This window comes from Ornithorhynchus anatinus, chromosome 8 (assembly GCF_004115215.2).
Source record: "Ornithorhynchus anatinus isolate Pmale09 chromosome 8, mOrnAna1.pri.v4, whole genome shotgun sequence".
NCBI lineage: Eukaryota > Metazoa > Chordata > Mammalia > Monotremata > Ornithorhynchidae > Ornithorhynchus > Ornithorhynchus anatinus.
This window is the reverse complement of record NC_041735.1, coordinates 57,860,735-57,876,933: the sequence shown is the minus strand read 5'-3', so window position 1 is coordinate 57,876,933 and position 16,199 is coordinate 57,860,735. Positions and strand designations below refer to the sequence as shown.

General features: G+C 43.5%; 1 protein-coding gene across 6 annotated transcripts in view; it reads left to right on the top strand.

The window, feature by feature from the left end:
• Positions 1-625: 625 nt before the first annotated feature.
• The window catches only part of STK31 (serine/threonine kinase 31), a 57,939-nt gene continuing 42,365 nt past the window's right edge, over positions 626-16,199 (top strand). For 3 of the 6 annotated variants that reach the window (XM_039912930.1, XM_029071377.2, XM_029071374.2), the window contains exons 1-6: positions 1,231-1,296; positions 8,107-8,160; positions 8,245-8,297; positions 10,146-10,244; positions 10,772-10,846; positions 14,926-15,084. In XM_039912930.1, coding sequence (XP_039768864.1) covers positions 8,133-8,160; positions 8,245-8,297; positions 10,146-10,244; positions 10,772-10,846; positions 14,926-15,084 — 414 coding nt within the window. In that variant the 5' untranslated portion in view covers positions 1,231-1,296; positions 8,107-8,132. Of the gene's footprint in view, positions 708-1,137; positions 1,177-1,230; positions 1,297-8,106; positions 8,161-8,244; positions 8,298-10,145; positions 10,245-10,771; positions 10,847-14,925; positions 15,085-15,406; positions 15,512-16,199 lie in introns of those variants that run through there. The other 3 variants (XM_029071375.2, XM_029071376.2, XM_029071380.1) reach the window with 3 other exon arrangements.

Sequence of the window (16,199 nt, the reverse complement as noted above, 5' to 3'; positions counted from 1 at the left end):
TTATAAATTGTTTGTCAGGGGCACGATCAATTAATTAGCCACAGTCACATGATAGGATAATTTAGTGATTAACAAAACCCAGAAAAAAACATGTTGGGTCAATTTCCAGCTACTGGAAAGCTGCATCCTGTCATTCATTCCCACACCCTCCTCTAGACTGTGAGTTTATTGTGGGCAATTGTGGGCAAGGTTTGTCCCTCTTTATTGTTGTGTTATATTTCCCCAATTGCTGATTGAATGAATAAATACGATTGAATGAATTAATGAATGACTGAATCTTATTTATTGAGCACCAACCGTGTGCAAAGCACTGCACTAATCTCTGAAGGCAGGCTCGACTTCAAGCAGGAGAGATAGGTTGGGCATGGGACTATGGAAAGTGGAAAAATGTACGGGGGGGTGTGCAGAGAGGTATAAAAAACGGCATGGAGTTCTAATGGTTCTCTTTCAAAAGCACAACGTCTCTGCTCCTTTCCCTCTTCCCTTGTCTTCTCTTTTCACCTCCTTTTCCCTTTGCCCATCTTGGAAACCAATGCGCATGGGGAAGGCAAGACCTCTGAGGCAGGAAGCAATGGTTCTCTTTCGAAAACACAACTTTTCTGTTCCTTCCCCCCCTCCGTTTTCTTCTGCTCTTTTCGCCTCCTTTTCCCTTTGCCCCTCTCAGAAACCAATGCGCACGCAGAGGGCAAGGCTTCTGAGATAGGAAGGTATGGTTCCCTTTTAAAAACATAACTTCTCTGCTCCTTTCCCTTTCTCCCTCTCCTCCCTTTTCTTATTCTCTTTTCGTCTCCATTTCCCTTTGCCCGTCTCGGAAACCAAGGCACACACGGAGGGCAGGGCCTCTGATGCAGGAAGGAATGGCTCCCTTTCAAAAACACAACTTCTCTGCTCCTTTCCCTTTCTCCCTCTCCTCCCTTTTCTTCTGCTCTTTTCGCCTCCTTTCCCCTTTGCCCGTCTCAGAAACCAAGGCGCACGCGGAGGGCAGGGCCTCTGAGGCGGGAAGGAATGGTTCCTTTTCAAAAACACGACTTCTCTGCTCCTTTCCCTTTGCTCTTTTCCCCTCCATTCCCCCTCTGGCCGCCTGGCAAACCAAAGCGCGCGGGGAGGGCTTGGGCCGCGGGCGCCATAACGGCCTGACGTGCCGACTTAGACGGCGCGGGCAGCTGGGCTTCGGCGGTAGGGGGCGCTGCGGCGCGGGCGGGCAGAGGCGGCCGGGGCGGGGTCGGTGGGCCGGGCCGGGGCGGGCCGGGCCGGGCCTGCTGTGGCTGCCCCAAACCTAGGCCTCGTTGGGCGGAGGTTCGTGTCCCCGGGGGTCAGGACGGCCTCGCCCTCATCGACGTGGTTTCTCTGTAAAAGCTGGGGCGGCGGCGTCTGCCCGCCGCCGTGGTCGAGGCCCGGTTGGGGCCTGCATATGGCGGCGGAAGCAGCAGAGGCCTCATCCCCCGCAGGCCTCTTCGGCCCTAGGCTTGTCAAGGGGCAGGGGCGGGCCGAGGTCTTAAACCTTCTGTTAAACTCACATCGCCTTCAACAGGCCTCCCCCCATTAAGCCCCTTTTTCTCCTCCTCGCCCCCCCCCTTCCGCACCATCTTCCCGTTTGGGTCCGTGGCCTGAGGGCATTTCATAACAATAATAATAATTCTGGCACTTGTCAAGCGCTGTCTATGGGCCAAGCGCTCCTCTAAGCGCCGAGATAGATTCAAGTTCATTAATCTAATGAAAGTTCTAATTAAAGTTTATTTGTTAAGCGCTTACTATGTGCCGAGCACTGTTCTAAGCGCTGGGGGAGATACAGGGTCATCAGGTTGTCCCATGTGAGGCTCACAGTTAATCCCCATTTTCCAGAGGAGGTCACTGAGGCACAGAGAAGTGAAGTGACTTGCCCACAGTCACACAGCTGACAAGTGGCAGAGGCGGGATTCGAACCCATGATCTCTGACTCCCAAGCCCGGGCTCTTTCCACTGAGCCACGCTGCTTCTCTATTGGGAGTAGTGTTTACCTCAATATTGGTAGTAAGTGCTTACCTCATGCCAAGCACTGTTCAAAGTGCTAAGGTAGATCCAAGTTCGTTAATTAATCAATTACTTTGTGCCAAACGCTGTTCAAAGCGCTGAGGTAGATCCAAGTTCATTAGTTAATCAATTATGGTAGTAAGCGCTTACCATGTGCCAAGCCCTTCTAAGTGCTGAAGTAGATCCAAGTTCATTAGTTAATTAATCAATTATGGTAGTAAACATTTTCTGTGTGCCAAGCACTGTTCTAAGCTGTGCCAAGCACTGTTCTAAGCACTAAGGTAGATCCAAGTTCATTAGTTAATTATGGTATTAAGCGCTTACTATGTGCCAAGCATGGTTCTAAGGTCTGGGGTAGTTACAGGTTAGTCAGGTTGTCCCACTTGGGGCTCATCAGGTTGGACACACTCCTTGTCTCAGGTGGGGCTCACAGTCCCTACCCCCATTTTACAGATGAGGTAACTGAGGCCCAGAGAAGTGAAGTGACTTGCCCAAGGTCACAGCAGACAAGTGGCAGAGTTGGGCTTAGAACCTATGACCTGATTCCCAGGTCCGTGCTTTATCCACTATGCCACGCTGCTTCTATTTGCCCCGTCCCCAATACTTATGTATATATCTTTAAATTTTTAAAGGTACCTCTAAGAGAGAAGAGTTCCAGAGGAAGGTGTATAAATTGAGTATATAAGTTGAAAACTTGTTTATGTGTTGATTCCAGGTTGTAAATGAAAAGTTGTTCCTGAAGAAATTAGAGTTTGTGAAAAGCTTTGACTTGTTTGGCATTTTTTTTCGTTTAAACTTATCAAATGAGTAAAGTCCAAGAGGTTGATTCTTTTTCACAGTTTATTGGAATCTTTTTTGTGGGGAGGTGTGGGGAGAAGGGGGTAAGCTTGTCATGGGCAAGCAGCGTGGCTCGGTGGAAAAGAGCCCGGGTTTGGGAGTCAGAGGTCATGGGTTCGAATCCTGACTCTGCCACTTGTCAGCTGTGTGACTGTGGGCAAGTTGCTTAACTTCTCTGTGCCTCAGTTACCTCTTCTGTAAAATGGGGATTAACTGTGAGCCTCACGTGGGACAACCTGATGACCCTGTATCTACTCCAACGCTTAGAACAGTGCTCTGCACATAGTAAGCGCTTAACAAATACCAACATTATTATTATTATTATGGGCAGGAAATGTGTCTTTATTATGTCGTACTCACCCAAGCAACTAGTACAGTGCTCTGCACACAGTAAGCGCTCAATAATATGATTTACTGTCTGACAATGATTTGAGTTTAGAATAGTTTCCATTTTCGCCTTGGCTTTTAAAATGTTTGGCATCGCGCTCTGATGTTCCTCCTTATAGGTGGCTTGAAATGCAGTGAAAGAATATACGCTTAAGTTTTCCTTCAAAAATCCACCATTCAGAATTATCTAAATTTATGGTTTGGAATTAAAAGTAACACATTAGCAGGGGAAAATGAATCCAAGAATGTGAAAAAATGACATAGCTAATTTCCTGTCTTCTTGAATAATAACTGTGAAATTTGATGTGTTTACAATGTACCAAGCACTGTACTAAAACTTGGGGTAGATAGTAATTAATCAGGTTGGACAAGAGTCCCTGCTCCACCTGGGATTCACAGTTTAAGAAGTAGAGAAAAAGGCTAACACACCTGAATATAGAGGAAAATAAATTATACTGTAGTCGAGGAAAATTTGAGGATGTTTATTACTCTTTGCTAAGTAATATGTCCAGTGAAATTTCAGAGTTCTGTGATAAACAAAGCTAACGTTGACTATGCCTCATACCAAGAACACTTCTTTCCTATTTTTTAACACAATATGCCCCTTCCATCTATTCTTAAAATTATCCCTCAAATTTTGAGACATTAATGATTCCTTTTAAAAAAAATCTCTCTCTCTAGGATTTCAAACAGTACAGATTTAAATATTTATACACTTTCCTAAAGTAAAATTCATAACATTTCTATATTGTCTTTACAGTGTCATATACAATTTGTCAGCTAAACAGTTACATTTAACTGTCAAAGCAAGATTGGGTTCTGGGAAAGAAATAGGAAACCAGTGTTCTTACCTTTATTGAACAGAGGTATTCTAAAAGACTAGTGGAAATTATGTAAAAAGTAAAACAATCTTACTGATTATGGCAGGTGTTTAAAATGAAGAGATTATTTCTAGGACAAACCATTCTCCTTAGTACTTACTGGGGTTTTAAAAAAGGATTGCATAGTTGATTTATTCAGGCTAAAATGATGTCTGATCAGTAATGTACTAAGCTTTGCAATATGCATAAGACATATAGACCTGACATTTTCCACAGTTTCTACCTCAGTTTGAGTGGGGAGGACAAATATACAGGAGAGCAGAAATTACAGGCTTAATTCAACAATTTGGAATGAGTAAAAAAATGATAACTCTGGGGAAAATGAAGATCTTCTGGGCCTGGCTCAGAGTAACACCTTAACAACACAAGTCTTTAATACACCTACCCCCAAAGTCCCAATTTCAATTAGATATTTTCCAACATACCCACTTATATCTACCTGGGGGAAAACCACTTTAATTTCATGGAGAAATTCTATATGAAGTAAATTGATATAACTATTTCCTTTAGTAATGTCTGAAATCCAGATAGCTTAAGGAATTGCCTCTTTAATGTGCATAATAGTTCCTTCTAAATGTGAGAAAAGATGTAAGGAAAATCTCTAAAATAATGGCATTTTTGTTAACTTTCTAGGTAATAATTGCTCGAAAGACATCTCGGGAACGTTTTTCAAAGTAAAAAGCATTTGTGCGCTGAGCACCATCAAATTTAGCACTCATTGTAGACGGATAGTAGTCTCCTTTCTAGAGAACCTCACAAAGCAGACTGTTGTTCAGTCTTTGTTTGTCCCAAATATACTTCAAAATCACTTGCCTGTGTCCCAAATAATTGGAAAGCAGGCAAGTTTTTGCCCAAGCAGCCTTTTCTAGTTTTGATTTTTGTCCCAGTTATCCCTTACAAGAGCAATTCTAAATCATTTTGTGAATTGGATCCTTTTTTTCTGAAGTGTTTCCAGTGTCTTTCTTTATGGTCTTTATTCAGTGTTGACCACTAAGGAATTGGTTATCCTGAAATCAAACTAAACTGAGCAGTTATAATCAGCAAGGCATTTCGGTAGCAAGTGTGAAAAAAGAGAGGATCAGAGTTCATTAAGGTCATTAGAACCTGGGTGGGGAGAATATTTTTGCAATGTCAGTATCCTACCACCACATCCACGGGATAATGGTGCTATTTTTCAGCTAGTTAGTACACTAAAACAGTTGTAGTTCACAGTTCACAGCTTTTGCTCCTGTTGAAATTAACTTTTGGGTGGTCAATTTTCATTCAGCAAATGTCAATCAGGAAAAATCCATTATTATATAACGAGAAAAGTTTAGTGGCCTCTACTCACCCTTGTTTTGTAAATTCAAAAAAATAGGGTTAAACTGGGGTAAACGAAAATAGATAGATTTAGATCTCCACCCAAGAAAGGCAAATTGTACTCTATCATTCTTGGGTGGAGGACACTACAGTTTGCTTCTAAATTTAAAATTAATTCTGGGTGACTCTTACTCACAGGACTCAATAAATAATAATAATAATAATTATAATGGTATTTGTTAAGCTCTTACTATGTGCCAGGCACTGTACTCAGCACTGGATTGGATACAAGATGATCGAGTTGGACACAGTCCCTGTCCCCCATAGGGCTCACAGACTTAATCCCCATTTTACAGATGAGGTAACTGAAGCACAAAGAAGTGAAGTGCCTTGCCCACGGTCACACAGCAGAAAAGTGGCAGAGCCAGCATTAGAACCCATGACCTTCTGACTCCCAGGCTCAAGCTCTACCCACTACCGCATGCTGCTTCCTCAGTCTCTGCAATCTTGCATCACCTCCTGCCTCCTGCTCACATTGTAAGAATAGTATTTATTGAACACCTACTGTGTGAAGGATAATCAATCAATGGTATTTATTGAGTGCTTGCTATGCGCAGAGCACTGTACTAAGCTCTTGGGAGAGTACAATACAACAGAATTAACGGACACGTTCCCTGCCCATACTGAGCTTGCAGTCTAAAGGACACACTATTAATTGCTTCAATAGAATTAGTAGATATGATTCCTGCTAGATTATAAAACCCTTGAGAGCAGGAGAGACATGCACCAAATAAATTTCAGAAAGGGGAAGAAGAAAAAAGGATAATCATATGAGTGCTTCAGTAATAGATTATGTAAAATATGTCCAGAAATACTATAAGAGGTTGAGTGCTAAAGTGGTGCAAAACTAAGGAGCATGAATGTAGGGAAGATTAGAATTTAATCAAGGAAAGCCTTCTGAAGGAGAAATAATTTCACAAGGGTTTTGAAACTAGGCAGAGCTGTGGTCTGTGGAATTTGAAGGGGAAGAGGGTTTCAGGCTAGGGGGACGGCATGAGCATGAAGAGAGAGGCAGGAAAGAGATGAGAGCAAAGCAAAAGTGAATAGGTCAGCTCAGGAGGAACAAAGTGCGCGAACTCGGGGGTATTGGGAGAAGAGAGTGCATAATAAGAGGGGAAAGAATTGATTGAATTCTTGAAAGCCGATGGCCAAGCAATCTCTGCTTGATGCAGAGAAGAATGAGTAACCCCATTTGGATATTTTGAGGTGTGGGGAGACATTTGTAAAATGTTTTAGAAAAATGATCCGGGCAGCAGAGCGAAGTGTGGATTGAGAGGGAAGAGACTGGAGGCAGGGAGGTCTGCAAGGAGGCACATGCAGTTGTTGAGGCAGGATATGACAAGAGCTTGGAGAAGTGTGGCAGTTTGGATGGAGAGGAAGGGGTAGGTCCTAGAGATGTTGTGAGTAACAAACCAACGTGGGGGTGATTGAAAGAGAGGGATCGAGGATAATACCCAGGTTGTGGGCGTGGGATATGAGCAGAATTGTGGTGGTGTCAACAGTAATGGGGCAGTTAGGTGAAAAAGATTTGAGGGAGGATAGGTTCTGTTTGGATATGTTGAGTTTGAGTTGCCTGTGGGAGATTATGGAAGGATATGCTGGAGGCAGGAGGTGAAGCAAGACTGGAGAGAGGGAGGGAGAGAGGTGTCAGGGCTGATGAGATAGAATTGGAAGTCACCCATGTAGAGATGGTAGTTGAAGTCATGGGAGTGGATGAGCTCCTTGAGAAACAGGGTGCACTTATTGTGGTGAGCGCTTAGTATGTGCCAAGTACTGTACTAAGTCCTGGGGTAGATAAAAGATCATCAGGTCCCATGTGGTGCTCACATTGTAAGAGGGAGAACAGGTACTGTATCCCTATTTTACAGATGAGGGACCTGAGGCCCAGAGAAATTAAGTGACAGCTGACAAGACACAGAACCAGACTCAGAACCCAGGTCCTCTGACTCCCAGGCCCGGGCTCTTTCCATTAGGCTGCACCACTAAGGGAAAGTTGGCAGTATAGCAAGGGTGGATATCAACTTCAGAATTTTGTATTGTAATTCATTCATTCAGTCGTAGTTATTGAGCGCTTACTATGTGCAAAGCAAGCAGCGTGGCTCAGTGGAAAGAGCCCGGGCTTGGGAGTCAGAGGTCATGGGTTCGAATCCCTGCTCTGCCACTAGTCAGCTGTGTGACTGTGGGCAAGTCACTTCACTTCTCTGCACCTCAGTTACCTCCTTTGTAAAATGGGGATGAAGACTGTGAGCCTCACGTGGGACAACCTGATTGCCCTGTATTCATTCATTCATTCATTCATTCATTCATTCATTCATTCATTCATTCATTCATTCGTATTTATTGAGCGCTTACTATGTGCAGAGCACTGTACTAAGCGCTTGGAATGAACAAGTCGGCAACAGATAGAGACAGTCCCTGCCGTTTGACGGGCTTACAGTCTAATTGGGGGAGACGGACAGACAAGAACAATGGCAATAAAACATCTACCCCAGCACTTAGAACAGTGCTCTGCACATAGTAAGCGCTTAACAAATACCAACGTTATTATTATTATTATTATTATATATATTGTAATGTAATGTAACTGTACTTCACACTGCAGTATAATTAGACAGTTTTTGTTTGATTTTAGTGTTTCTGGAACATCCGAGGTTCAACATGAATGAAGAACCAAACTGCAATAAAGGTAAAGTACAAAGATATCTTTATGTATAAGAGAAGCTTTGGTCGAATGCATTTTGATCATTTTTTCTTTGTATTTTGGCTTTAGTTGAGGATGTGGTTGGATGCCATGTGGAAGACCCTCTAACGTTTTGGGCTCAGGTAAGGTGAAAAGGAACCTGGGTGCAAAGGGGTATTTTTGCACAAGCAAAAGCAGGAGACAAAAGAGCTTCATCTTTAACCAGCTCCAACTCTTTTCAAGACATTGTTCCAGGCCAGGGATTCTCTATGTTCCACATCCAGGATATATGATCAATCAGTTGTATTTATTGAGTGCTTACTGTATACTTGGGAGTTTACAATATAACAGAGTTGATAGACATGCTCCTGAGACTTTAAAATAAATTGAGAGAAGCAGCCTAGATTAGTGGCAAGAGCACGGGCTTAGGAGTCTGAGGTCATGGGTTCTAATCCCAGCTCCGCCACATGTCTGCTATTTGACCTTGGGCAAGTCACTTCACTTCTCTGTGCCTCAGTTCCCTCATCTGTAAAATAGGGATTGAAACTGTGAACCCCACGTGGGACAGGGACTGTGTCCAACCTGATTATCTTGTATCTACCCCACTGCTTAGAACAGTCTTGTCACATAGTAAGCACTTGACAAATACCATTATTATTATAAATTAGAGATAGGAACATGACTGCTGTGGGGCTGAAGATAGGGTGAATAAAGTGCTCATTATTCATTCATTCAGTTGTATTTGTTGAGCACTTACTATGTGCAGAGCACTGCACTAAGCATGTGGGAAACCACATTATAGCAATAGAGATGATTCCTGCCCACAATGAACAGCTCATTATGTGCCAAAAACCGTACTAAGTGCAAGGGTAATTTTGAAGAGAGAGAGGATATAGGAGATCCACAAGAATATTTGTGCTTCATGCCTGTGCAGTCTGCTCTGAATCTCTTGAGTTGTCTCTGGTTCACACGTAGACTCAAGCCTGCAGTGGATCCCGGCCAGCCGTTGGGGTGGTGTGACAAGGCATCATCTATTTGGTCTTTGAGCTCCCTGAAAGCTATTATTAAGATATGTTTCCTCCCCTCCACTTCCGCCCCACCCCCCGCCCACGTTGGTTTTATCAATTTGGTTCGAATGTCCACCTGACTCGTGGAATTACCCGTAGAGAGGAGCCCTAACCTTAGTTGGCCCCGTCACTCTTGCAGCCCCCTCATCAGACATAGAATGCAAATGTAGCTTAGTACAATGTTCTGCACACAGTAAGTTTTCAGTAAATACAATTGAATGAATGAATAATGAGCACTTTATTCACCCTAACCAGCCCCACAGCAGCCATCTTCCTATCTCTAATTTATAATAATAATAATCGTGCTCAGTAAATACAATTGAATGAATGAGATGAGGGGTCGGTCCTGGGTACGGAGAGCTCATAGCTCTAGGTTGTAAGCTCGTTGTGGGCAGGAAATGTGTCTACCAAATCTGTACTTCTCTCAAGTGCTTAGTACAGTGCTCTGCTCTGCACACAGTAAGAGCTCAAGAAATACAGTTGATTGATTGTTGTCCCACTTCTTGTTCAGGACTGGAGTCCTCAGCAAGATATTTTACTGATGACTCAGGTCTGTGAGCTGATGTATATTGCCACCTGGGCTGAGCTTATGCCTTTTAGCCACGAGGCCCTGCTTCAGTTCCATTTGCACCAATATAAAATTTAGGCAAAATAATGGTCATTATGGTTAATTCTTCAGAGCAAAAGAAAGGAGAAAATAATAATTTCAAATTCTGCATAAGTTTTATAGTCTGGTAAGTATCCAGTATCAGATGATTTGGTTTCCTATGCAAATCTCAGAGCACTCTCTTCAGAGGCACCCTTTTGAAATCACTGCATTATCATTATGTGGAAGACAGAAATGGGTGTTGTTGGAAGTTAATGCTTTTCCCCCTCCTTTTTTCTTCCTGTCCACTACCAATTTGTTCTTTTCATTCTTCCCAGAACACTGCTAAAAATCAGGAGCTCATAAAGTTAAGTTGTACACTGGCTGAAGTTTGTCCACAGTCAAACTCAATTTCTGGGATTCCTGACTGGAGCAAGGTGAGCCAAGTTCTTGGATGCGGTTAACCTGGCATTCCCTCCCTGCATTAGTCCCCCACCCCACTATGCTTTTTGGCATCTGGGATCTTAAACCTTGATATTTGAAATAAATCTTGGACTTTGAGTACTTAGGAGAAAAAATGAAAACTTGAGGTCTTTCTGAGTTCCAAATTTTGGGTATTGCTGAGCTCTGATGAAAAAGCTCTTCCCTCCTGCACCGTTGGAAACGAAGGTCATTTTACAGAATTAAATATATGTATGAATCTTTGACAAAGGTTGTGTAGCTATGAGACTGGGGATTGTCCTGGCTTTGGGAAGCCAGGGTAGATGACTGAGCTCCCCTGCTTCTCCTCTGAAAGTCCTCTGGGCCTGCAATCTTCCCTAAATCTTCCACCCTGCCTCCTCTGAAGAGGTGCCGGATGAGTAGGGATCAGATTCCTGGCAATCAATTGATATTCTTAGGGGTTAATATAGTTTCTAGTTAATCCTACAGTGTGCTAATTGTGCTTTATATTTTTATATTGCAGATTTATGGAGGTCAATTTTCTGAAGACAAATGTTGGTACAGATGCAAAGTACAGAAAGTGATCAATGATGAAAAGGCAAGAAGCAAAAATATTCAGTTGAAGACTCTGGTCTTGTTTTCATACTGGGCAAAGTGGCAAAGTAATCAAAGAGCTCAGGCTGCCCTAAGGCAGTGCTCCCACCGAGAATGAGTGGGAGAATATTTGAATATTAAGTTTAATAAGATGATAGTCTTCCCTTTAATAATGATAATAATAATTATGGTATTTGTTAATCACTTACTTTGTGCCAAGCACTGTTCTAAGCGCTGGGGTGAATACAAGCTAGTCAGTTTGGACACACTCCATGTGTCCCACATGGAGCTCACTGTCTTAATCCCCATTTTACAGATGAGGTAACTGAAGCACAGAGAAGTGAAGTGATTTGCCCAAGGTCACACACAGACAAGTGGCAGAGCTGACTTCCAGGCCCATGCTCGATCCACTAGGTCACAACTCTGTACACAACTTCTCTGAGGTTCTAACCTGAGAAAACTTTTGACAGGGGCAGCTGTGAGTGCATGTGGTAGGTAATATGTCCAAAGGTGCTAGCTAGACACCACGGAGGAATGGGTTGCCTTGCCCTGTATTGACCCCTGAGACCACCTCCCCTGGTTTTTTGTGGCTCTGCATTCACTTGCTTTCCCCAGCCAGGATCATTTTGAAGTTTTAGAGAGGACAGTGAAAGTGAGAGGAAAGGTATGAGTGGCTCCAGTAAACAAAGGTTCACCGAGTCTGGGATCATTTTTGAAGAAATAATAATTATGGTATTTCTTAAGTGCTTACTATGTGCCAGGCACTGTACTAAGCACTGGGGTGGGTACAAGCAGATCAGGTTGGACATAGTCCTTGTCCCAAGTGGGGCCCACAGTCTCAAAACCCATGTAACAGATGAGGTAACTGAGGCCCAGGGAAGTGAAGTGACTTGCCCAAGGTCACACTGCAGGCAAGTGGCAGAGCCAGGATTAGAATGCATGACCTTTTTACTCCCAGTCCCGTGCTCTATCAAATCTGCCATGCTGCTTCTCTGAAGTGCTCCACTGGAGACCCTACTGTAATTCCATGGGAACCACCCTAGGAAGGGGAAAAATGCTTATTTAATTACCTAACTTCTATCTCTCTTCACTAAATATAGATGTTTATTTTTATGTTTTGCCATTTTCTTGTTATCCTACAGTGAATTGTGTTCTTTTGAGGTAAGAACCTTCTACAGGTGCTCTGAATTAGGAAATGAGGATCATAGGCTGGGGGAAAGGATCTCCCTGAGGTGGTTATCTTAAATTCAGTTGTCTGTTTTTTTATAAATGAATGTTATTCTTTTTGAAAAAAATGGCAGCTGAATATAAGATTTAGCATTGCTGATCTTGAGGCTCTGTTTTTTCATTAACTCAAAGATCTGCAAGACCCTTTTGTGCATCTAAGTCATACTTTCGGCCTAGTTACAAGCTATACCTTTTCATTCATTCATTCAATCGTATTTTTTGAGCACTTACTGTGTGCAGAGCACTGTACTCAGAGCTTGGAAAGTACAATTCGGCAACAGATAGAGACAATCCCTACCCAACTACATGCTTACAGTCTAGAAGGGGAAGATAGACAACAAAACAAAACAAGTAGATAGACATCAACATCTATCTATGTGGGATGGGGAAGGAAGTAGAGCAGAGGGATGGGAGGAGGAGCAGAGGAAAAGGGGGACTCAGTCTGGGAAGGCCTCGAGGAGGAGGTGAACTCTCAGTAGGGCTTTGAAGGGGGGAAGAGAGCTAGTTTGGCGGGGGTGAGGAGGGAGGGCATTCCAGGACAGCGGTAGGAAGTGGACAAGGGGTCGTCGGTGGGACAGACAAGGACGAGGCACAGTGAAAAGGTGAGCGGCAGGGGAGCAGAGTGTGTGGGGTGGGATGGAGAAGGAGAGAAGGGAGGTGAGGTAGGAGTGGGCAAGGTGATGGAGAGCTTTGAAGCCAAGAGTGAGGAGTTTTTGCTTCATGTGAAGGTTGATAGACAACCACTGGAGATTTTTGAGAAGAGGGGTGACATGCCCAGAGGGTTTCTGTAGAAAGATAATCCAGGCAGCAGAGTGAAGTATAGACTGGAGTAGGGAGAGACAGGAGGTTGGGAGATTTGAAAGGAGGCTGATGCAATAATCTAGTCAGGATATGATGAGAGATTGTAGCAACAAGGCAGCGGTTTGGATGGAGAGGAAAGGGTGGATCTTGTACTCATGGACAAGTGTAAATCTAAAAATTGAGAATTGTATGTTCCAAGTGGAGCTAAACTCCGGGTGATATACAAGATAATCAGGTCGGACACATTCCCTGTCCTAAACAGGGCTCACAATTTAAGGGGTAGAGAGAGTGGAGATTTTATCCTCATTTTACAGCTGAGGAAACAGACACAGTGAGGTTTAGTGCCTTACCCTTGGCCAGGAGCAGAGCTGGAACTAAAATTTGGGTCTTCTGACCCCCAGTCCCATGCCATGCTCTTTCCCTTAGGCCACACTGCCTCCAGGGGTACTATTCAGGGTTTAGCAACCTGGATCAGTTCAGTTGTATCAAAAGAAACGGGAGCCTTGGGGGATGGATCATAAACTGGGTTGCGCTTAACTCTCGCTTTTTCTTTTTTCAACCTCATCCTCACCTTCCACTTTAAAAATAATACTCTTGCTTCCAGCTTGAAGGAAAAGGTACCAAGAGAGTGTTCAGGGTGACTTAGGGAAGAGAAGGAGCTGATGAGCACATAAGCACAAATGGAATCAGCATGACCTAATAGAAAGAGCACAGACCTGAGACTCACAGGACCTGGGTTCTAATTCTGGCTCTGCCACTTGCCTGCTTTGTGACCTTGGGCAACTCCTTTACCTTTTCTGAACCTCAGTTACCTCAACTGTAAAATGTTGATGAAATACCTGTTCATTCATTCATTCAATCATATTTATTGAGTGCTTACTGTGTGCAGAGCACTGTACTAAGCGCTTGGAATGTACAATTTGGCAACAGATAGAGACAATCCCTGCCCAACAATGGGCCCACACTGGAGACCTGTTCTCCCTCATTTTTAGAATGTGAGGATGGTGTGGGTTAGGTACTATGTCTGACCTTTTTAACTTGTATGAACCTCAGTGCTTGACACATAGTAAAGCCCTTAACAAATACCATAGAAAATGGAAACATCAATTGTCTTTGACATTTTGGCTTAAAAAAAAATCAAGATCATTCTATAATGAAAGTGATATTGAATTTATCAAGTATGTGTGTCATAAATCACACTATTTTTCCCTCTCAAGTCTTTAAATTTTATTTATTTTAAAGACTAAATGAGGCTCCAGAGCTACTCCAAACCAAACTGCTGCCACCTTATTACAATCACTCATCCTATCCTGACTGGATTACTGCATCAGTCTCCTTTCTGACCTCCCAACCTCCTAGCTCTCCCCACTTCAGTCCATACTTCACTCTGCTGCCCGGATTGTCTTTCTCCAGTAAAGTTCAGGGCATGTCACACCCCTCCTCAAAAGTCTCCAGTGGTTGCCTATCAACCTTCATTTCAAACAAAAACTCCTCACAATTGGCTTCAAAGCTGTCCATCACCTTGCCCCTTTTTATCTCACCTCCCTTCTCTCCTTCTACATCCCAGCCCACACACTCTGCTCCTCTGCTGCTAACCTTCTCACTGGGCCTCGATCTTGCTTGTTTCACCTCCGACTCCCGGCCCACGTCCTACCTCTGGGCTGGGATGCCCTCCCTCCTCAAATCCGCCTAACAATCACTCTTCCCTGTCAAAGGCCTACTGAAGCCACATCTCCTCCAGGAGACCTTCCCAGACTAAGCCCCCTTTCCCTCAGCTCCCCCTCCCTTCTGCGTCACCTTGACTTGCTCCCTTTGCTCTTCCCCCCTCCCCGCCCCACAGGACTTATGTATATAATTCTATGTATTTATATTGATGCCTGGCTACTTGTTTTGATTCTGTCTCCCCCCCTAGACTGCAGGCCCTTTGTGGGCAGGGATTGTCTCTCTTTATTGCTGTATTGTACTTTCCAAGTACAGTGCCACATCTGTAGCTTTGCTATGTGCTTTTTTGTACAGACAGAACTATTTAAATTGGTCTTTTGGTTTACTTCACAGTGTCTGGTAACCTACATCGACTATGGCAATAAGGAGATCCTAAATCGATCCCAAATAGTGGAGCTTCCTATGAGTCTACAGTTTCCTAATGTTGCCAAAAGGTACCGACTGTGGGGACTTCAAATCCCACCTGACCAAGATGTGACACAGTTTGACCAGGTAAGTCCAAGATTTTTAAAACCTTGGAGAATAGATTGTGTGTAATGAGGTTTTTTCCCCCTAGAATATCAGGTGGGGCCTTTTGTAAACTTCATGTAGAATACAGTTTTTTTTTGGCAGGCTCACCTTAACATGTAACAGGATGATAATATTTTTCTCTTTTGTATCTTAGAGCTTTGACCTAGGGAACAGCTCAAAGTTTAAAGCCGTTTCAGCTATCTCACCTCTAAGATTAGTTTTAGGTGAGAGTGGTTAAACTATTTTTTTTCTAGGTATGCCCACCTGTATGATAATTAACTCCTGGATTTTTCTTTTTATTTAGCAGTTCATGTAGGCTGTGAAGAATGATTTTAGTTGGGAAAATGAACTAAACTACAAATGTTAAATTCTGAATGGAATGTGGCTTTTTTTCTTGAGAATTGTGCAGGTGTGTGATGGTGAAGTTGATCAGCTTTGTAATCACTATGCTAGATAAGCCTTGTTAAGTGCTGGGGTGGAAACAAGCAAATTGAGTTGGACACAGACTCTGACCCATGTGAGGCTCACAGTCTCAATCCCCATTTTATAAGATGGGGTAACTGAGGCACAGAGAAGTGAAGTGACTTGCCAAAGGCCATGCAAGTGGCAGAGCTGGGATTAGAGCCCATGACCTTCTGACTCCCTTGGCCCATGCTTTATCCATTTTGTCACTTGTATGGCAGAGCTGAGCATCCCGCTGCCTGGCCTGGGCTTCAGGAGGCATGAAAGAGTTGCCTCCATATATCCTCTCCTCACCTGCATCTCCCGGAGTACTTGGGTGACCTCAGCTGAAGCAGCTTCGTCAAAGTCTTTCTCTCCTCTGCCTCTAAACTTCACCTCTATTGGCTGTTCCCATAAGGGCAAAGCTTCGGGCTGGCCTGGAGCTCAGGAGGGACTTAGTTGGCCTTTACTTATCTTAAAGGGTTCTGGATCCTAACTCTCCTTTTTCATTATATAACAAAGTTCACATTCCACTGTAATGAGAGGGATACTTACACTACTGAAGTGCATTTGTTTTAAACTATTTCCAAATGAAGAAGTGAGAGATCTTCTCTCAGCCTATTTGGCAGTGAAAGTGAAATGAACCAAGTAAAATC